The 20,803-nt window shown below is 62.7% G+C and overlaps 2 protein-coding genes across 2 annotated transcripts in view; both read left to right on the top strand.

The window, feature by feature from the left end:
* The window catches only part of PLEKHG5 (pleckstrin homology and RhoGEF domain containing G5), a 34,598-nt gene extending 21,342 nt beyond the window's left edge, over positions 1–13,256 (top strand). The window contains exons 3-23 of the mRNA XM_090268510.1: positions 2,614–2,743; positions 3,668–3,770; positions 4,084–4,144; positions 4,497–4,588; positions 5,030–5,166; positions 5,436–5,581; positions 6,115–6,315; positions 6,393–6,581; positions 6,882–6,977; positions 7,502–7,552; positions 7,808–7,957; positions 8,298–8,408; positions 8,532–8,681; positions 8,773–8,910; positions 9,063–9,182; positions 10,625–10,757; positions 10,850–10,965; positions 11,063–11,262; positions 11,709–12,196; positions 12,412–12,485; positions 12,764–13,256. Of these exons, the coding sequence (XP_090124636.1) occupies positions 2,614–2,743; positions 3,668–3,770; positions 4,084–4,144; positions 4,497–4,588; positions 5,030–5,166; positions 5,436–5,581; positions 6,115–6,315; positions 6,393–6,581; positions 6,882–6,977; positions 7,502–7,552; positions 7,808–7,957; positions 8,298–8,408; positions 8,532–8,681; positions 8,773–8,910; positions 9,063–9,182; positions 10,625–10,757; positions 10,850–10,965; positions 11,063–11,262; positions 11,709–12,196; positions 12,412–12,467 (2,868 nt within the window). The 3' untranslated portion in view covers positions 12,468–12,485; positions 12,764–13,256. The remainder of the gene's footprint in view (positions 1–2,613; positions 2,744–3,667; positions 3,771–4,083; positions 4,145–4,496; positions 4,589–5,029; positions 5,167–5,435; positions 5,582–6,114; positions 6,316–6,392; positions 6,582–6,881; positions 6,978–7,501; positions 7,553–7,807; positions 7,958–8,297; positions 8,409–8,531; positions 8,682–8,772; positions 8,911–9,062; positions 9,183–10,624; positions 10,758–10,849; positions 10,966–11,062; positions 11,263–11,708; positions 12,197–12,411; positions 12,486–12,763) is intronic.
* Positions 13,257–13,961: 705 nt separating this feature from the next.
* TNFRSF25 (TNF receptor superfamily member 25) lies at positions 13,962–18,033 on the top strand. The gene is made up of 11 exons (XM_090271801.1): positions 13,962–14,022; positions 14,359–14,368; positions 14,487–14,680; positions 14,865–14,999; positions 15,333–15,500; positions 15,590–15,662; positions 16,313–16,368; positions 16,471–16,578; positions 16,814–16,848; positions 17,253–17,433; positions 17,591–18,033. The coding sequence occupies exons 1-11, from the start codon at positions 13,962–13,964 to the stop codon at positions 17,908–17,910; spliced, it is 1,341 nt and encodes a 446-aa protein (XP_090127927.1). The 3' UTR covers positions 17,911–18,033.
* The last annotated feature ends 2,770 nt before the right edge of the window (positions 18,034–20,803 follow it).

Genomic DNA, 20,803 nt, shown 5'->3' with positions numbered 1-20,803 from the left:
TGGAGGCCGGAGGTCTGAGCGCTGGGCGTGTGCTGAGCGGTGCGCCTTCTGAGCGCTGTAGGAGGGGACCCTTCCTGCCTCTTCCAGCTCCCAGAGGCCCAGGGGCTCCTCGGCTTGTAGGTGCGTCACCCCCACTGCTGCCTCTGCTGTCACATGGTCTTCTCCCCATGTCTCCGTGTCTCTGTCTCTTCTTACTAGGACACTAGTCATGATGACTCCATGGTCTGTACTCTGTGATTACAGATTCCACTGTGGTCCCATCGCAACTCATTACATCTGCAGTGACCCTGTTTCCAAGTCAGGTCACATTTGGAGGCTCCGGGGGTCAGGACTAGCCCTGCCTTTTTTGTGGGACACAGTCAGCCCTTAACACACAACTAGAAGGCGCTGGGCTGATGGGGGGGGGGGCGCTGCCTGGAGAAACTGAGCGTCCACGTGCGGACGTTTTAAGCTCAGGATGCTCGTTAGAATCCAGGGGCGAGCGGAGGGGCTTGGTCTGCACTCTGGTCGAGGTGCTGCCTGGAGATTTGACTCGGGGAGCTCTCCGCGCGGGGAAGGTGTTTCCAGGCGTGAGACCAGCCGTGTCTCTGGAGGGAGGATGTAGGCGAAGGTGAGAAGGGTCCACAGGTGGGGGTGGGCGGTGCGAGGAGGACCCGCTGAGGGTGGGTCCTGGGGACTGAGGAAGGAGCAGTGTCAGAGACGCCACCGATGTTGGATGCCAAGTCTGGTGTGGAGAAAAGGGGCACCAACTGGATGGGAGAGTGAGCAAGTCCCCAGTTCGGTCGGCGCGGCAACTGCTGTCCCAGGCAGAGGTCCCGAAGGAATGCTAAAGCCCCGGGCGGTGGGGTGGCTGGGGAATGGGGTCGCTCAGAGTGTCACCCCACAGACGACTTACTCATTACACAGAGAAAAAGGGACTTTGCGAAGGACAGCAAGGTCCCCAGAAGACCTGACATGGTGGGCACACAGAAGTCACACAGCGCTCTGCGTCCCTGCCCAGACGCTCAGCCTGCCACGCCCGTGGCCCTTCAGACAAGTCCCCCTGGAGGGGCTTTCTGCCAGACCACTGGCTTGGACACTTCAGAAACCCAAGTGTCGTGAAAGACCAAATAAACAAAGAACAGTATCGGGGCATTCATTCTGAAAGGACTAGCCAAACGCGACCAACTGAGTGTGCGCCGTGATGGGCTCCAGAATGGGAAAGGCAGCTACTTGCACAGCTGGGGAGACGCAGCGGTGGGCTCTTCCTGGGCTGGATACCGTGTGCAGGGAGTGGGCTTTGTGGCGTGCTCGTGCTCCCAGGTGACACCAGGACTTCTGCGCCAGGGGAGGGGCGACAGCCGAACCAGTGCCGCCAAATGTGAACGAGGGGGGGAGCAGGAAGAGTGTGTGGACGAGATTGTCCCCGCCTCACAACTTGCTGTGGATTTGAAATATTCTAAAGCAAGAAGCTGGGAAGCAGAAAGGAGAGGAGAGGCTGGGAGTGGTGAGTGTGGAGGCCCTGTTGGAGGGCGTTTAGCTGGAGAGCAGCGGTCCCCAACCTTTTGGGCACCAGGGACTGGTTTCGTGGAAGACAGTTTTTCTACAGACCAGGGAAGGGGGACGGTTTCGGGATCATTCAAATGCATTACATTCAAGCTCACTCCGTGCTGTATGGCCTGGCTCCTAACAAGCCCAGATAGGCCCTGGTCCCCGGTGGGCCGCCCGGAGGTGGGGGACCCCTGCCGTGGAGGAAGGAGGGAGATGGAGCGCAGCCGAGATGGAAAGGTGGCAGGTTAGTCTGTGGAGCAGCCTGAGGCTGTAGAAGAGGGCAGATGCTGAGTCCTGTGCCCACACCTGTCCTTCACCTTGGCCAGGGCTGTGGATCTCAGGGGGAAGGCCCCCCACAGCCTCGGGCACGTGGGCGGATGTGGTGGTGGGGGCTCCTGGACCATTGGCTTCTGAGGGCTTCCTCTTCCCAGAAAAGGAGGAAGCAAGGTTGCGGGGAGAGTGTTAGGGGTGAGCGTGGGAGGCTGAAGCAGAAGGCAGGGAAGTCAGCCCGGGCATTGGGGGAGAGCGTAGGCCCCGGTGGTTAGGTAAATCGGGGACCATGTCACTGAGCAACTGCATGGATGCCGCATGGGGACTCAGATGCCAACGCCTGTCCCTGACGCCTCCAGAACCCCCTTTCCACCTGACTGAGGAATCTGGGCAGGGTTGGCTGTTCAGGGACCTGACAGATCATAGACCCAAGGGCAGAGGCTCCGAGCAGGGAGGTGGGAGGGACATTCTGGTTGAAACTGTGTGCTGGCCAAACCAAACGGCAGCCCGAACTTCATTTTGTGGGTGTCCTTCCTGCCCACGCTCCAGGAAGTGGCCCTGGCAGCACCCGCCTTGTGGACACTTACCCAAGCCCGCCCTCTGGCCCGTGTTACTGGGCAGGGCTTCGCTGTTCTCTGCCTCCCTCAGAACGGACACACAGCAGCGCTTGTGAACCGTCTGTTGAGTGAATAACTGAGCACGAGGCCCCCAGAGCAGGACGGGCGGTTGGAAATGAAGAGCATCCCCTTAGGGGCCAGGAGCAGGCCCCGGGCCCTGAGTGGTCTGGGCCTCAGCACCGCCCCTCCCGCACAGGTGTGCCACCACGCAGACTGCCAGCAGCTGCACCGCCGGGGACCCCTCAACCTCTGTGAGGCCTGTGACAGCAAGTTCCACAGCACCATGCACTATGACGGGCACGTGCGTTTCGACCTGCCCCCCCAAGGTGAGCATAGGTCAGGGTGCCCGGCCCCGCCCCTAGACTTCCCAGGTTGCTCCCCATTCTCTGTCTGGGGGCACAGTGTCTCAGTAACGGTTGGAACCGTGACGGGGCCATCAGGAGGACAAGAGTCAGCTGTAAATGATGAAACACAAGTACATTTCAGTCCCTTTTGTTCCACAAGTTTGTTCACAAGAGAAAAGGCTGGGGATTGTGCCCCACCTCAGGAGCAGACCTGTCTATAATGGGTGCGGGTCTGCCCCTGCCTCTGGGTGGGGGCCAGCATGGAGAAGGGCCCTTTCTTCTCGTCCCTGGGCAGGGGACCTCTGGGCAAATCTTGCAGCCAGGAGTAGAGGCAGTGGGGGTGGGAGCGGGGTGAGCAGGTCAGAGGAACTTGTAGCAGGAAATAAGAAACCCCTGCTGCTGAACAGGGACCTGGCCCCGGCCTACCGCCAACTGGCTGTGCTGGGGTGCCAGCCCTTTGTCTCCTTTCTTGGCTGGTCAAAGGCACAGAAGGACTCTGCCCCTCTGCTAGGGCCTCCTGGGACTTTGGGCATGGTCCCAGAAGCGGGGGAGAGGAGGCCAAAGAGAAAGAGCCATTGACCTTGGTCCCTTCCTGCAATAATCCCAGAGGCTGGCTGCTTTATCCCTATTTCATAGAAGGGTAAACTGAGGCTCAGGTGGCTTTGTATTGAGAGCGGGGCATCGCCAGCGGTGTGGTCTCAGGGCCCTTTGGGTTTTTGAGTTAGGGGGTGAGTGGTTGATGAGCAGTGGCTGAGCCCCTCTCTTCACAGAGCAGAGGGCCCTAGCTGGTTGGGGGACACAGGATCAGTAGCCGGTGGTGGTCCCTCTAGAGACGGCCATGTTGGGGGGCTGATGAGGGGGCCAGGGAGGGAGCAGGCACAACCCCACTCCCACTTTACTCCAAAGGCTCTGTCCTGGCCCGGAACGTGTCCACCCGGTCGTGCCCCCCACGCACCAGCCCCGCAGTGGACTTGGAGGAGGAGGAGGAAGCCTCTATGGATGGCAAAGGGTAAGTGAGGGGTAGATCAGCAGAGAAGGCACCTGAGGGGTCCCAAGCCTGGGTCTCAGGTCAGAGATCCAGGGACTGGAGGCTTCAGAAGGGCTGACTGGAGACCCCCTCCCGGTCCCTGGGGCCACGTAACCTGGGCCAGCCTCCAGGGCTTCACCTGCCTAGTACCACTGGGTGTGAGTCCTGTGTTGGCCACCAGAGGGCACACAGCACCCTCGTGGGCTCTGGTCTGTCTGAATGCTCTCGAGTTACCTGGTATCCTGGTGAGGACCCACTGTGCCTCCAATCTCTGCCCTCCCGGGCTCCCCTGCAGGGACCGCAAGAGCACAGGCCTGAAACTCTCCAAGAAGAAAGCCAGGAGGAGACACACAGACGTAAGGATCCCCAGGGCTGGCAAAGGGCCGGACAGCCTCTGCCTCTTCCAGGCCCTTTCCTTTCCATCCCCAAGGCTGGGCCTGTCCGCTCTGAACTCCAGGAGCAGGGATGGGGCCCAGTGTGTCCCTTCCTCACCACCCTGCCCGGCAGCCCAACACTTCCGCCCTTAGCCACGTGGGGGCCGCTCCAGGAGCTCTGCCCTCGGGCAGGAGGGACCCTGGCGGCCTCCCTGGGACCGAGGGGGCTGGTGAGCCCCTGCACTCATTCCCCCTTCTGGGGTTCTCCTTCTGGACCCTGGGGTGGGGAGAGTCGGGGACAGGGGTGTAGAGGCTGAGAACCGTGTCCTCTCAGGACCCAAGCAAGGAGTGCTTCACCCTGAAATTTGACCTGAGTGTGGATATCGAGACGGAGATCGTGCCAGCCATGAAGAAGAAGTCGCTGGGGTAGGGCTCGTGGCCTGAGGTGGGCTGGGGCAGGCCCAGCCTCCTGCAGGTGGGAGTGCATGTGTCTGTGGTGGACGGGGAGTGTGTCCCCGCCTGTGGGCAGACCCCTGCAGTGCGATGCCAGCATGAGAGGACGTGTAACAGGGCCTGTGCCCCTGTGTATGTTTTCCTCCCCACTGTCTGCATGGCCCAGTCCCTGGGTTGGATGGCCTGTGACCGTGTCTGCCCCCGTGTGCAGATAAGGATGTGTGTAAACACATGTAGGACATGCCTCTGCAACAGGTGTGGGTGTGTGTGTGGCATGTGCCTGTGTGTCTGTGCACCTGTGTGTGGCCCTGTGAGTGTCTCCCTTTTCCATTGGGGTAGCAGGGTGGAGCTGGGGCTGGGGCGGGCGTTTGTGTGACTGAACCTCTAATAGACACGGCTCCCGTCCTGGGGCAGGGAGGTGCTGCTGCCGGTATTTGAAAGGAAGGGCATCGCATTGGGCAAAGCGGACATCTACCTGGACCAGTCCAACACACCCCTGTCCCTTGCCTTCGAGGCCTACAGGTTTGGGGGACACTACCTGCGGGTCAAAGGTGAGCAGCTGGCTGGGCGCGAGAGTGGCTGGGCTCCCTGGAGATGAGCGCTTCTTCCCAGGCTCAGGTTCCCATTGGCCATGGCCTTGAGCAGGCTCATTACCATACAGGTGTCTCTCCTGAGCGGTGGTGGCCAATGCTGGCAGGGCGGAGTTTCGGGGAGGGCAGCTAGGCCTTGGTTTGGATTCTTGGGGGAGAGAGGACCAGGCCCTCTCCCGCACCAGACCTGTTTATTGAGGACCTCTCCTTGCTCCCTAATGCTGCCCCAGCCAAGCCAGGGGACGAGGGGAAGGTGGAGCAGGGAGTGAAAGACTCCAAGTCCCTGAGTCTGCCAATCCTGCGGCCGGCTGGGGCTGGACCCCCGGCCCTGGAGCGTGCAGACCCGCAGAACCGTCGAGAGAACCTGGACATCCTGGTGAGGAGGAGGGCTGTGTCAGGGCTGGAGGGGGGCATGGGCCTTGGGGAGTCAGCTGGGCCCCTTGTTGCTCCCTCTTGGGGCTTTGATGTCCCATTTTGGAAATGAGGACAGGCAGCCCCCTCTGGGTCTAAGGTGGTGGGCCCATTTCCAAGAGTCTGCTAGTGCCCGGAGAGTGTGAGTGTGTGTGTGTGTCCACACAGATGTTACGTGAGGAGCGGGACTGTGTGTGCCACTGGCTGTGTGTGTGTGTTGTGGATCCCCGTGGAGCTGTGCTTTTCAGCGCATCTGAGTGTGTGTGTGAGACTGTTGTTCTCCCCACATGCTCCATGCTTGTGGCTGGGTGGCTGGGGGTGGTCTGGGTGCATCTGTGTCTGGATCCTCCAGCCCCCAGAGCATGTGTGGGTCTCGGGAGCAGAGTCATCCCAGGGTGGGCTGCAGAGACCCTCTCACATCCCAGGCTGGCCTGAGGTCCAGGAAGCCCCCATGGGGTGAGGCTGTGGGGCTGCCCTTGACTGCCCCTCCCTGGCCAGGCCCCTGGCCGCCGCCGGAAGAACATGTCGGAGTTCCTGGGGGAGGCGAGCATCCCTGGGCAGGAGCCCCCCGCACCTTCCAGCTGCTCGCTGCCCAGCAGCAGCAGCAGCAGTGGCAGCAATGACAGCTGGAAGAACCGGGCAGCCAGTCGCTTCAGCGGCTTCTTCAGCTCGGGCCCCAGCACCAGCACCTGCGGCCGGGTATGTGGTCTCGTGGGCCCTGGGTCAGGGTGGCGGGCTGGCCCTGGCCCCTGCCCCTGACCCCAGTCTCCTCTCAGGAGGGGGACAAGATGGAGCAGCTGGAGAGCAAGCTGCATGCCTACAGCCTCTTTGGGCTGCCCAGGCTGCCCCGGAGGCTGCGCTTTGACCATGACTCGTGGGAGGAGGAAGGGGAGGAGGAGGAGGATGAGCAAGATGCCTGCCTGCGGCTGGAAGACAGCTGGCGGGAGCTCATTGACGGACATGAGGTGGGTGCCGCCATGGCCCTCGTCCACCTCCCTCTTCTGGGCAAAGGGGGACGTTGTGCCCCCACATCGTGGGGCCCTTCTGAGGACCCAGTGACAGGGTGTCCCATGGGACAGCCCCGTCGGGCTGCTCTCATTTTGGGGAGACTGAGGCAAAGTGAAACTGCAGTCTGTCATTTAGACGTCTTAGTGGCACTGGGGGGCCCAGACCTCGGGGGTCCTCCGTGTCCCTCCTGGGGACAGGGAGTTCCCTGCAAGGTTGCTCACCCTTCCCCTCCCTGGCCAACCCTGCCCTTCCTGCAGAAGCTGACCCGCAGGCAGTGCCACCAGCAGGAGGCGGTGTGGGAGCTTCTGCACACGGAGGCCTCGTACATTAAGAAACTGCGGGTGATCACTAACGTGAGTGTGGGGCCCCACGGCCCAGAGCCACCCCACCTGCCTTCTGTGGGTGCCCCCGAGCAGAGTTCGGGCCTTTGCAGAAGGAGCAGGTGCCAGGCAGCAGCGCGGAAGGAAAGCCAGGGAGGGGCTGCACCCGGGGCGGAGGTGATCCCCACGCTTGGGCAGGGGAGGGGCTTCCGTGACCTCGGTGGGTGGAGAGGAGTTAACACAGGCCTTGTTCTTTGACTCTTGAATCCAACGGCTATTCCCGAGCACCTGCTGTGCGTAGGCACCCGGGAGTGTTTGTGTAGGGACTTTGACCTGGGGGGAGCACCTGTCCTGGGTTTCGGGGTTCAAGGAAGGCGCCCTCTGAGCTGAAACTCAGAGGCTGAGCCAGGCCCGAGGTGGAGAGTGCTCCAGGCTAGGCTGCGAGCTCCCGTCCAGGGCCTCCTGGGAGTGTTAAGGGGTAGACCCGAGTCAGAATCTGCGTGGGGCCTCAGGGCTGGGATCACCCCCCTAAGCCGCAGCGCCCCTTGCTCCCACAGCTGTTCCTGTGTTGCCTCCTGAACCTGCAAGAGTCGGGGCTGCTTTGTGAGGTGCGGCTGGGCCTGGGGGTGGGCCCGGGCCTGGCGGGGCAGGGGGTGGGAACAGGGGCGGGGCGTAAGTGAGGGCGGAGGCAGGTGGGGCGGGGCTGGGACATGGCAGGACCAACCGGTGCGGCAGGCCTGGGGCGGAGCCTGGCGTCCTGGGGGAAGCGAGGCGGGGGGGGGGGGGGGGGGGGCGGGGACAGGTGTGGGGTTGGACGGGTGGGCTGTACAGGGGCGGGGCCGAGCGCTTCTCCCGCCCCCCAGGTGGATGCTGAGCGTCTGTTCAGCAACATCCCGGAGATCGTGCGTCTGCACCGTGGGCTGTGGGGCGGCGTGATGGCGCCCGTGCTGGAGAAGGCGCGGCGCACGCGGGCGCTGCTGCAGCCCGGAGACTTCCTCAAAGGGTTCAGGACGGTACGGGCCGGGCGGCCACAGGCGGGGGTGACACGCAGGTAGGGCGGGGGCGCCGATCCAATCCGCCCGACACCCCAAACTCCCTTCGGCCCATGGCCCCGCACGACCCCTAGCGGTCGGAGGGAAGGAATTCCGAGTCTGTCACCGGGTTTACGCCACCTGGCCATCTACCTGGCCGAGGGTGGTCACTTTCGCCAAGGCCCGGGGTCCTCAAGCGGAAAACAGGGGTAATAAGCTTGCCACCCGCTGGGGTGGCCGCAAGGTGCAGTAAGGAAGACCTGGGGCGGGGCCCGGCCCCCGGGCGCACCCGGTCACCGGAGTTTCTTCCTCCCGGCGCCAGTTCGGCTCCCTCTTCAAGCCCTACATCCGGTACTGCATGGAGGAGGAAGGCTGCATGGAGTACATGCGCGGCCTGCTGCGCGACAACGACCTCTTCCGGGCCTATGTCACGGTGAGGGCGGGCCGACGGGCAGGGGCACCGGACAGACAGACGGCGCGCCCACCCTGGCGGCGGGGGCGGGGCGCCGGCGGGGGGCGTGGCCTACCCTGAGCCCCGCCCCCGCTCCCTGCGCAGTGGGCCGAGAAGCACCAGCAGTGCCAGCGGCTGAAGCTGAGCGACATGCTGGCCAAGCCCCACCAGCGGCTCACCAAGTACCCGCTGTTGCTCAAGTCGGTGCTGAGGAAGACAGAGGAGCCCCGAGCCAAGGAGGCCGTCGTCACCATGGTAATCGGGGCGTCTGGCGGGGTCCCTCTGCGCCTCGTGGCCCCTCCTGGGCCCTGGGCCTGAACTGGCCGTCATCCCCTCGCCCCCCCAGATCAACTCCGTGGAGCGCTTCATCCACCAAGTGAACACGTGCATGCGGCAGCGACAGGAGAGACAGCGGCTGGCGGCCGTGGTGAGCCGCATCGACGCCTACGAGGTGGTGGAGGGCAGCAACGACGAGGTGGACAAGGTGGGCGGCCCGGCCCCGCCGGCATCGGGGAGGGAGGGCCAGACTGGCAGGCGGGGTGGGGGGCGGGGCTCTGCTGGGATCTCGCGTGGGGACCCCTAGCTGCGCTGGGATGTCAGACCCTGACCTCCCCGTCGCCTGCGCCGCACCCCCAGCTCCTGAAGGAATTCCTGCATCTGGACCTGACAGCCCCCATCCCTGGTGCCTCCCCCGAGGAGACGCGTCAGCTGCTGCTGGAGGGGAGCCTGAGGATGAAGGAGGGGAAGGACAGCAAGGTGACTCTAGGGGTCACCCCATACCCAGGGCTCCTGGCCCCCCCACACGTGCCCTGCAGGTTTGGACCATCCCTTCCTGGGCACCTCCTGGACGTAGTCAGCAGTTCTCAGCTGCCCCGTCGGTTGGGTAGCGATTTAAGAACTAGTCACCTTGCGGTCATCTGAGGGATAATTTTATCTGCCTGCAGTTTACCGTTATTTTTTTCTATTCTGGAATATAAAGTTCTTTAAGTATAGTTAACATACAATATTGTATTAAAGGTATATAATAACGGTGAGATTTCACATTTTTAAAAAAGATCTTCTTTATTTCTAGAGAGGGGAAGGGAGGGAGAAAGAGAGGAAGAGAAACATCAGTGTGTGGTTGCCCCTCAGGCGCCCCCAACTGGGGACCTGGCCCGCGACCCAGGCATGTGCCCTGATTGGGAATTGAACCTGTGACCCTTTGGTTCACAGGCCAGTGTGGCTCAATCCACTGAGCCACACCAGCCAGGGCGAGATTTCGCGTTTATATACCTTATTTCACTTAGCATGATATTCTCTAGGTCTATCCATGTTGTCGCAAATGGCAAGATTTCATTCCTTTTCGTGGCTAATATTGCAGCGTGTGTGCGTGTGTGTGTGTGTGTGTATCCACTTCCTTTTTATCTATCCGCCTATTGATGAACACCTAGGTTGCTTCCGTATCTTTGCTATTGTAAATAATGGTGCAGTGAACATAGGGGTGCACATGTCCTTTTAAATTAGCGCTGTTTTCTTCAGATAAGTGCCCAGAAGTGGAATTGCCGGGTCCTTCTTTGCCTCTTGTGATAGCCTTTGTTTTAAGTCTGTTGTGTCTGATATAAGTATTGCTACCCCAGCTTCTTTTCTTGTTGTTCTAGTTGCCGTTTTCATGAAATACCTTTTCCATCTCTTTACTTTTGATCTGTGTGTGTCTTTCAATCTGGAGTCTCACATAGGCAGCATATTTCTGAGTCTTGTTTGTTGTTGTGTTTTAAGATTTTACTTATTTTTAGAGAGAGGGGAAGGGAGTGAGAGAGAGAGGGAGAAAACCATCAATGTGTGGTTGCCTCTTACATGCCCCCATCTGGGGACCTGGCCCGCAACCCAGGCCTGTGCCCTGACTGGGAACTGAACCGGCGACCCTTTGGTTCACAGGCCGGTACTCAATCCACTGAGCCACACCAGCCAGGGCCCTTTTCCTCTTTAATGTCAAGTTTTAATTGAAATAAGTCATAAGTGTATAGCTTGGTGAAGGAAAATTATCTTGCTTTTTGTTTTAATTGTGCTCTCAGGTTCATGGGGGTGAGCAAGGGAGGCGTTTAGCAGCCTGGGCACCCCCGGGAGAGGGCGGTGCAGCAGACAGGCCGAGTCCCTTCCCTGAGGCCCCGGGACCCTGGCGCTGACCCCTGGCCTCTCCTGCTCCCCGTCCCCTCTCTCAGATGGATGTGTACTGCTTCCTCTTCACGGACCTGCTCTTGGTGACCAAGGCAGTGAAGAAGGCTGAGAGGACCAAGGTCATCAGGCCACCGCTGCTGGTGGACAAGATCGTGTGCCGGGAGCTGCGGGACCCTGGTGAGGAGCCCGGCCCCCTGCTCCTGGGCCAGGGCTGTGACGCGCAGGGGCCGCGGTCTCGGCTGACACTGATCTGAGCCCTTCCTAACTAGGCTCCTTCCTCCTCATCTACCTGAACGAGTTCCACAGCGCCGTGGGGGCCTACACGTTCCAGGCCAGTGGCCAGACTTTGTGTCGTGGCTGGGTGGACTCCATTTACAATGCCCAGGTGAGAGCGGGCTGGTGCGCAGGCGGCAGGGCAGCCTGCTGGGGGCTGCTGCTCACAGCCCACTCTGCCCTGTGCACCCCCGCCCCCCCACCCGCAGAACCAGCTGCAGCAGCTGCGTGCGCAGGAGCACTCGGGCAGCCAGCAGCACCTGCAGAGCCTGGAAGAGGAGGAGGATGACCAGGAGGAGGACGAGGAAGACGACGAGGAGGAAGAGGAAGGTGGGGAGAGCAGCACTTCGGCCGCCAGCTCCCCGACCATCCTGCGCAGAGGCAGCGACAGCCTGGACTCCCAGCACTGGTATGCTTGCCTGGGGCCCCCCAACAGGCCAGGGCAGGGCAGGCAGTCCAGCCCAGGGCTCCTGACCTGGAGGCCACAGACGTGGCTTCCTGTGTGAGCCCAGCAGGAGGGCAGGGCCGGGTCTGTCTTCCACCGGAGTCCAGGCGAGGCTGGATGGGCCTGGGCCACCAACTCGGACTCATTAGGAGCTGCCTGGAGCCCAGCTGAGAACTCTTAGGCTGTACCCAGCAGGAAAGAGCTCCGCAGTGGGGACAGACACCATTACCGATGTCTGCTGTGGGCGCCAGAGCGGGGGAGTCTGGGGCGCAGGCCACACGTTTGCCATCGCTGAGCCTCGAGTGCGGGGAGGACAGAGGCTGTGGACCTCCACGTTGCCCAGCACAGGGCTGGCGCGGGCCGGCGAGGTGTCCTTTGTCTGAGCTCACTCTCTCCTCCCGGCCCCACAGCGCCTCTGACGGCTCCACGGAGACCCTAGCCATGGTCGTGGTGGGGCCTGGGGAGACACTGTCCTCTCCCGAGTTTGAGGGTGGCCCCTTCGGCTCCCAGTCTGACGAGACGTCCCTCAGCACCACTGCCTCATCGGTCACACCTACCAGCGAGCTGCTGCCCCTGGGCTCCGGGGACAGCCGCTCCTGCTCCATAGACTCTGCCTACGGCACCCTCTCCCCAAGCTCCTTGCGAGACTTTGTGGCTCCAGCCCCTGTGGTGGAGCCGGCGCCCCAGCTCCCAGAGTTGCCACCAGCCCCCTCCCCCCAACCCTCGCCCCGCCTCCGCCGCCGCACCCCTGTCCAGCTGCTGCCCCGTCTGCCCCACCTGCTCAAGTCCAAGTCCGAGGCTAGCCTCCTCCAGCTCCTGTCAGGGGCCGCCACGCACGGAGCGCCCCCCGCGCCCAGCCGCAGCCTGTCAGAACTCTGCCTGGCCACCACCGCCACTGGCACCAGGACTCGGGGCTCCCCTCAGGAATCTGAGCCCAGCTGGAGTTGTCGGGGGGCACCAAGCCCTGGCCGTGGCTCTCAGCCATCTGGGACAGAGGACAGAACCACCCACCCAGCTGGGGAGCCTCCAGGGCCTGCCGGGAGGAGCAGAGGCCTGCCCTCGGGGGCCTCGCCCAGGCTCCAGCTGGACCGCCCCCCAGGGATATCTGCCCAGCACAGGAAGCTGACGCTGGCCCAGCTCTACCGAATCAGGACCACGTTGCTGCTTAACTCCACGCTCACTGCCTCGTGAGTGGCCTGGCCTGGGGTAGAGAGAGCAGGTGGCCCCGTGTGCCGGCACTGGCGGTGCTGAGCCTGGGAGTGGGGAGGGGCACTGCCGGGCCGGGAGCAGGTGGCATCTAGGGCTGTGGCTGAAAGGGCACCCTGAGGCCTGCCCCAGAGCCTGGGTGAGGGTGTCTTCGGAGAGCAGTGTGCAGGGGTCTAAGAACTCTAATGGGGAGGAGAGAGTGGCCAGAGTCCCTCTGAGTGGCATCAGCCAAGGAGGGACTGTCTCTGCTTCCTTGCAGGGAGGTCTGAGCAGAGGCAGGCCCCTAAGGGTGCCACTGACCCTGGACAGGAGACCGTGTGCCTGCTGGGGCAAGCCGGCCCCGCCCCAGCTGCGGCCTGGCGCGCACAAGGCGGAGTGCTGGGCAGCGTGCCCGCCACCACCCTGGGCCGACTGCACTTTGCCCACTGGATGGACACAGAGGCGGGTTCGGCGGAGCCCCAGGCCAGGCTGCAGGACCCCTCAGGGCCGCCCCAGTTTCCACCTTCACTAACCTGCCCCCTGCCCTGGATGCCTTCTCCGCACTCCCTGAAGTCACCAGCTCCGATCCACTGGGCCGGTCTTCCGGGCTGCCCACTTCTACCCTCATCTGGCCCAGATGGGACAGTCACCTGCCCTCGCCTCCATCCCTCTCTCCCGGTTCCACTGGCCATCCCAGGCTTGGGCTGGGCTCTGTGTAAAGTTGCATATTTATTGAGCTTTTGGTTCTTTTATAAAAACTTGTATATACTCCACTGGAAAGAGTCCTTTGCTTTGGGAACCCGCCCCTGTCAGGACTCAGGTGCACCGAGCTCCTGCCCCCCCTCTGGGGTGGGGCGCTGCTGGAAGAGACAGTGGGAAGCAGGAGTGACTTAGGGAACAGAGGTCACCAGACCAACATGCCAGGATGAACCCCTGGCGTGAGGCCCACATTAGTGCCCAAGGACCCTGCCCGGGGCTTCCCTGGGAGCCTGTGCCGGGTGGGCGGCCTGTCTCGGGCTCACTGGGACTCTCCCTGCAACTCCCCCCCAGGGGGGCCCTGTCGGACACCCACACAGTGCCTGGGGATGTGGGCCCCCCCACCCGGTTCTGAGGCCCCTAGCGGAGGAAGTCACCACAGAGTGGCAGTCTCCAGGTTGGGGTAGAACCCAGGCATGGGGACCCAGAGGCAGCCGGTCCTGTGTGTACCTCGCTGTCCCCAGGCCACCTCAGGTGAGTCCCTGTGTGCGGGGGGGGGGGCAGGCCCCCCAGGCTCAGGGCTCCACTTCCAGGATCCCTTGGGCCCTGCCCTGAACCCCACCTCCGAGGCAGTTTCACTGGGGTGGCGAGAGTGGGAGCTGCGGTGTCGGGCTGGGCGCTGGGCCGGAACCCCGGTGGGCAGGGCGGGCGGGGCGGGGAAGCCCCTGCCGCCCCAGCCGCCCAGCCACTCAGCCATCAGAGGGCTCAGCAGCGCCGGGGGCATGGAGCAGCAGCCTGGGAGCTGTGTGGCGGTGGTGGCTGTGGTGAGTGGGGACCCCAGGGGTGTGGGAGGCGACCTCAGACCTTCTCTGGGCCTGGGTCTGTGCAAAGAAGGAAGGGGTCCCCGCGAATATCTGAATCTCCGCCCCCAGATGTGCCGGGGGGCTGGGCAACCCCCCTCTCACTTCTGACCTAGTTAAGAGGCTCAGCAGGGGCGGGCCCTTCTGCTGAGAGGAAACATCCTCCCAGGGGCCCAGGAGTCTGGAGGCTCAGGCAGAACAAGATCAGAGTCCCTCGCCACCTTAGAGAGAGCCCGGTGGGGGTGGGGCCGCCGGGTCTGCCCTGGCAGAGGGGAGCTGGGCGGGGGGCTGGAGGGCCCTCTGCTCCTCTTCTCCGAAGCCTCGCCTGGGTACCGGGGTGGGGGGAGGGGGGAGGCACGGAGTCTCACCCCCAACCCGTGGGCACCCCTTCTGTTCCAGGACCTGAGAAGAGGGCAGCTCTGAGGGTGAATCCTGGGGCGTCTAAAGTTGGGGAGACGGGGCAGGGAGAGCCCCCGCGGGGGAAGCCACACTGGAGCCAGCGGCGCCGGTCCCCCAGGCCCTCCTGCTGCTGCTGTTGCTGAGCGCCCAGAGCCAAGGTGCCACCCGCAGCGCCGGCTGTGACTGCGGCGCCGGCCCACAGCGGAGGAACGGCCCGTTCTGTTGCAGGGGCTGCCCAGCAGGCGAGTGGCTGAAGGGATGGGAGGGGTGTGGTGGGGGGAAGCGAGGGCAGACCAGGGATGGGGGGTGTCAGGCAGGCTGGGAATGGGGTGAAGGGGGCTGGGAGAGAAGTAGGGGGCCGCAGATAGGAAGAGGGGGAGGGAATGTGGGAGCCGCCTGTGACTGACCCCAGTCTGGGTTACACAGGGCAGTACCTAGCGGCCCCCTGCACAAAGCCTTGCGGCAATGCCACCTGCCTTCCGTGCCCCCGGGGCACCTTCCTGGCCAGGGAGAACCACCACGAGACCAGCTGTGCTCGCTGCCGGACCTGTGATGAGCAACGTGAGGGGCCACCTAGTGTTGCGAGAGGGTCTCCTGAGGACAGGCCATGGCCACCGTCTTTCTGAAGGATGTGCCCGGCTTGGGCCCCCATGGGCGTGAGGCCCCTCCACCCTGATCCTGCCTCAGGATGCCTTTGTGCCCTTTCCTCCTGGTGACCTTCCTGTCTGCACACCTCAGCCTCTGGTCTGCGGTGATTCTCTGCTTCTTTCTTTGGGGGTGGCCCTGTCTCTGGTCTATCCCTGTCTATCCTTCCGGGGACCTGTCCCACCTCTCTGTGGGGGTCTCGGCCCCTGACTGCCTCTGTTCTCCCCATCTGCCTGTACCCCCCACCAGTCTCCCAGGTGGCCTTGAGGAACTGCTCCGCGGTGGCAGACACCAGCTGTGGCTGCGGGCCAGGCTGGGTCATGGCGTGCCTGATCTCACAGTGTGCCGGTAGCTCCCTCTTCCACTGCCACTCGTGCCTGGACTGCGGGGCCCTGCACCGCCTCACGCAGGTGCCCTGTGAGTGCCTCCAGTACGGGCTATGGACCCCACACCCCCTCCCGGCCTCCTTCCCTCCCACCTGACCCACACCGTCTCTTGCACTGCAGGCTCCAGCACAGAATGTGGGACCTGTCTGCCTGGCTTCTATGAATATGGCAACAGCTGTGTCTCCTGCCCCACGTAACTTCCTGGCTGCCTTGGGCAGGGGGAGGGGAAGCTGGGAGCAGAGTGGGGGTCCAGAGGCAGGGAGGAGGGAGCTTGGCTCTAAGGCGGGTGGGCCCCATGGCCAGCAAACAGGTACAGAAATCTGGATTCACCTATGCCAGATAAACGGGGATTCCTTTAGTAAGGTTTGTCACCTACAGAGAGGGTCACATGGATAGTTTCAAAACTTAGGCTGAGATTCAGGAGCTGCCACTTGTTCCCTGGAAGATTTTGGAGAAGTGACTTCACTACCCTGATATGTGGCTTCCCCATCTGAACATGGGGACGTTAGTACGTCCACCCCAGAGCATCTGCCGTTTCCAGAACCTGTGCCAGGTGCTGGGCGTACAACAGGGAACAAAAGAGGCAAATCCTGGTCCTTAGGGAATTGACATTCTAGTGACCCTCAACCTGGTCTAGGAGAAGCTCGATAAATCGTGGTGGTTGACATTGTTACTGGGGACACAAGTGACATTTCAGCAGTACCTCAGGGACATTCTTGGGTAGAGTGGGGCTCCCCAGAAGCAGCCTGGGGAGGGAAGAGTCTTCAGGAAGGAGAAGATGGCAGGGGGTCCTGGATGGCCCCTCCTGCGCTGTAGCCCCTCAACCCCCCCCCCCCCTTGCAGGAGCGCCCTCTGGAGCTGCCCTGAGCCCTGCACAGCGCTCTGTGGCTGGAGGCAGAGTAGGTGGTGTGTGGGAACACGGCGGGGGTGGGGGTGGCTGGGATGGGCCCAGAGGAGGTTGGGGGAGGCTCCCACCCACCACCAACTAGCTGCTCTTTCAGTGTTCTGGGTCCAGGTGCTCCTGGCAGGCTTGGTGGTCCCACTCCTGCTTGGTGCCACCCTGACCTACACATACCACCGCTGCCAGCCCTGCAAGCCCATGGTTCCCGGTAAGCACATGCATGCATGCACGCATGCACACATACAGGTGTATGCACGCACGCACACACTCCTAGGAGCCTGGGGTCAGGGTGGGTGGCCGAGAGCCCACTCAGCCCTGATGCAGAGGGGGAAACTGAGGGAGTTCTGGGGGGTGTGCGTGTGCAGAAGAACCCGAGAAGCTGGACCTGCACCCAGGTGCCGGAGCCCTGCCAGGCTCTGGTTAGACTCTCGTCTCTTCGGCAGATGGAGCTGGGATGGAGGCCCTGACGCCCCTGCAGGTAGGAATCTCGGTAACTCCGGAAGAGGGTGAGCGAGCGCCTGGGCCTTACTATACTCGTGCTTCCGGTGCGCGGCACGGTGGCTGGCGTGGGGCGGACCTAAGAACCATGCGCCACGTGGCCAGTGAGGGAGAGCAGCACAGTGCCCGTCCTCGGGCGGCGCCCGGTCAGTGGGGTCCGCAGGTGAACAGGAGCTAACAGTTCAGGGGGACGAGGGTCCCCACGGGGGTGGGGAGGGGCAGGGTACTCCAGGCAGAGGACAGAGTTCTTCCGCTGGGCCAGGTGAGAGCACATGACGCACCGATGGGCCCATGGTAGCGGCACTGGGAGGGGGCATCGTTGCTGGCCACAGAGGGGCCTTACTAGGTAAGCGGTGCTGACCTAGCGCCTCTCTTGGCTTCCAGGCCGCCCACCTCTTGCCCCCGGACAGGGTCCACACCCTTCCCGTGCCACCCGGCGACAGTGAGAAGGTCTGCGCCTTCCAGCTGGAAGGCAACAGCTGGACCCCGGGCTCCTGGCAGACCCAGGAGGCGCCCTGCCCGGAGGGGCCCTGGCCCTGGGACCAGCTTCCCAGCAGAGCTCTTGGTAAGGGACTTCGGTGGCCACCAGGGTGAAGTCCGAGGTGAAAGGCGGGAGTTTCCAGAGGCGCCCCGTGGCCACCCTGGCCGCTAGCTAACTTGGTGGCTCTCCCTGCCGCGCGGCCGCAGACCGCACTCCGACGAGCTCTCTGGTCTGTCCCCAGGCCCGCCGCCGCCACCTTCGCCAGCGCCCCCCGCAGGCTCGGCGGCCACGCTCCAGCTGGGCCCGCAGCTCTACGACGTGATGGACGCGGTGCCCGCGCGGCGCTGGAAGGAGTTCGTGCGCACGCTGGGGCTGCGCGAGGCCGAGATCGAGGCCGTGGAGGTGGAGGTTGGCCGCTTCCGCGACCAGCAGTACGAGATGCTCAAGCGCTGGCGCCAGCAGCAGCCCGCGGGCTTGGGCGCCATCTACGCGGCCCTGGAGCGCATGGGGCTGGACGGCTGCGCTGAGGATCTGCGCAGCCGCCTGCAGCTCGGCCCGTGACGCGGGGCCCACCTGCCAGCGCGGGCTCTGGGGGCCCGTGGCGAAGCCCTAAGTACGTTACTTACGCGTGTAGACATTTTATGTCACTTATTATGTACGCCTCTGGCACGGCCCTGCGTAGCAGCGCCAGCCAGCCTCACCCATGCGCGCCACGCCGCGTCCTGGTTAAGGCACAGGTGCGCCCACGAACACCGGGAGGGGGCGGGTCAAGAGCCTGCTCCGCTGTTTCTCGGCCTGAGTTTGGCCGAGGCCGTGGTATTAAATCTATGGAGAAAAGCTGCTGCCTGGTGTTTCTATGGGGCTGGGGTGCTAAGTGGCCCAGGCTTGGTTTCCTGGGGGGCATCGAAAAGGCCAGGAGTCTTGCCACCCAGGGTCTGAGATCCGCGGTGGGGACCAGATGGCCCGACGCCCAAGCCTGCCCCTCCCGCTTCGCTGTGGCGGTTACCCCGAGAGCGCAGGGAGGACAGGGAGGCGGAGTCAGCGACCACGAGCGCAAATGAACATGAGGGAGCCCCGGGCGTCTGAGAAAGCTTTAATGGGGGTGCGAGGCGGCGGGGGCGCGGGGACCTGGAAGGCGGCAGTCGGAGGCAGGGTCAGGGCCCCTCGCCCTCCGTTCACTCCACCATTGCAGTGAAAGGGTCTGAGGAGCCGGGGCCCTGCTGGTGCAGCGCGCAGCCTTCACTGGAAGAAGGTGGGGCCCCGGGAGCTGCAACTCCGTCCTGACGGGCAGTTCTCACCGTTTCTGGTAAACAAATGACTGAGAGGAAACCCTCGGCGCGGATGGGAAATGCGGCCCCGGCACGTATCTAGGTCAGGGAGGGAGGAAGGAAAACCCCTTCCCCGAGCACCGGGGCGCCTCCGCCCAGGATGCGCCAGAGACGCGGGTTCCGGGTACGGGGGTGGGGGGGGGGACTGCAGCCGGGTGCACGTCCCGCAGGAAAACAAAGTCACCACCCACGGGGCTGGGGAGAACTCTGCACACGTTGACATTCAACGAACATGCAAATATATGTAAATAGGCATGCAAATAAGCAGCATCTTTTGCGTCAACGACTTGGGCACTTTTTCTGGGCAACTACAGCGGTGGTGGGCGCGCTCCAGCATTGTCCGGGGCTGGGGAGGCGAGGGCCCAGGGGTGGGGGTCAGGGAGGGGTTACAGCACCGGAGGGGAGGGCCGCGTGGCTCCCAGCCCTTCCGTCCGACCAGGCCGGCTGGGGCGGGGGGCTGCCTCCCCCTCCCCCCAGCTCGCGAGGATGCGGGCAGGAAAGCAGCGTCTAGTACTTAGCGATGTCGCCCTTCTTCAGGATGATCTGTCGCTGCCAGGGCGCCAGCTTGGTCTCGTCGTAGCCCAGCGTCCGCAGCTTCTCGGATTGCTCTTTTTCCCGCTGCATCTCCTCCTGCTTCTGTCGCTCCTCCTCTTTTCTAGACACAGGGTGGGGGCAGACTGCCGTCACCGGTGAGACGGTGGGCCAGGCACTGTGAGGGCTCACGGGAGGCAGGGGTTGGTGTACTGAGGGGCAGGGAGGGGCTGGGGTGCTGAGGACAGGGGGACTTGAATGGTAGCCAGGGCAGCGGGTTCTAGGGACTGGGGACAGGGGTGGGTTTAGGAGGCACGCAGGCGGGATTGCTGGGGATAGATTGGGGTCACTGCTGCACGCAGAGGAGCTGGGTGGACAAGGAGCCGTGGCAGGGTTATTGCTGGCTGGGGGTGTTACAGAGGGTGAGGATGGGATTATTGGGGCTAGGACCTGAGTTACTGGGGCTTGAGGTCAGGCTGCTGAGGAGCAGAGGGACCCCATGATTGGGAGACAAGGGCTGGGTAATCAGGGACAAACTGTTACCACGTGGAGGCTAGATCTGCACTACTGACCAGGTAGCTGATGAGCCACGTGGCTGCTGAGCGCTAGAAATGTCAGGACTGAGGTGTGTGGCAGGCGTAAGGTGCGCATGGCATCTCAAAAACTTAGTTAAAAGAGTGGGGAACATCTCATTAATAAAGTTCTATGATTATATGTTGAAATACATAACTTCAACTAAAGTTATAATTATTGAAATTTGATATACTGGGTTATATAAAATATACAATAGAAATCAAGTTTGCCTATATCTTTTCCTTCCGACTGGGCTACTATAAAGGGTAATATTAAGTATGTGGCTCCCATTATATTTCTGTCAAGCAGCACAGGGCTAGGTTACTGGGGGTAGCAACTAAGTCGGAGGGAAAGATGATCAAGGTTATTGATACTGGCACTGGGTTCGCTGCAGAGCAGAAGTTTAGGTTAATGAGAGGTGGGGGCTGGGTACCTGGGGACATGGTCATTGCAGCATAAGAGGTAGACGGGGGAGGGGGGACAGGGGCTGAGTTACTAGGGGGAGGGGTGCTGGCATTATTGGGAGCAGAAAGGCTGTGCTACAGGGCAGAGTGAAAAGGAGATGCGCTCAAGATGGGGCTGGATGAAGGGACAAAGGACAAGCCTGGGACCGGATGTGGGGAGGGGAGGCAGGTTGGGCCCAGCCCTGAACTCACCGCTTCTGCTCCCTAGAAGGGAAAAGGGACAACATTAGCTGGAGCCACCACCTCAGGGACACAATCAACACACCCTGCCAGGCCCCATACCTTTCGGATACCCAACTCACCTCTCCTCTTCCAGCTTCTTCCGAAGGAGGTCCCGCCTCCAGGCAGGCATGCTGGCCAGCCGAGCCTCCTCCTCCTCCTCCTGAAACACAAGTGCAAAGCTTCAGGGCCAGCATGGGCTGGGGGGTAGGGGGTCCCCCACCCAGGAAGCCTGTAGGAGTCAGGGACAACAGGACGCACATGGGGTTGCTGAAAGAGACCTGGCCACAACCCCCTTGGAGGAAGCCTCCTGTCCCCTCTCCTCCCTATGACTCAGGC

This window comes from Furipterus horrens, unplaced genomic scaffold (assembly GCF_987537825.1).
Source record: "Furipterus horrens unplaced genomic scaffold, mFurHor1.1.pri manual_scaffold_3, whole genome shotgun sequence".
Lineage (NCBI taxonomy): Eukaryota > Metazoa > Chordata > Mammalia > Chiroptera > Furipteridae > Furipterus > Furipterus horrens.
This window is presented reverse-complemented; position numbering and strand designations above follow the sequence as displayed.

What these genes read in the sequence shown, in the direction of transcription:
- TNFRSF25 (XM_090271801.1), top strand. Translation starts at nt 13,962, where the DNA reads ATGGAGCAGCAGCCTGGGAGCTGTGTGGCGGTGGTGGCTGTGGTGAGT. An exon ending in CCGGACCTGTGATGAGCAAC is followed by an intron (nt 15,000 to 15,332) that starts GTGAGGGGCCAC and finishes ACCCCCCACCAG; the next exon opens with TCTCCCAGGTGGCCTTGAGG. An exon ending in GCTTCCCAGCAGAGCTCTTG is followed by an intron (nt 17,434 to 17,590) that starts GTAAGGGACTTC and finishes GTCTGTCCCCAG; the next exon opens with GCCCGCCGCCGCCACCTTCG.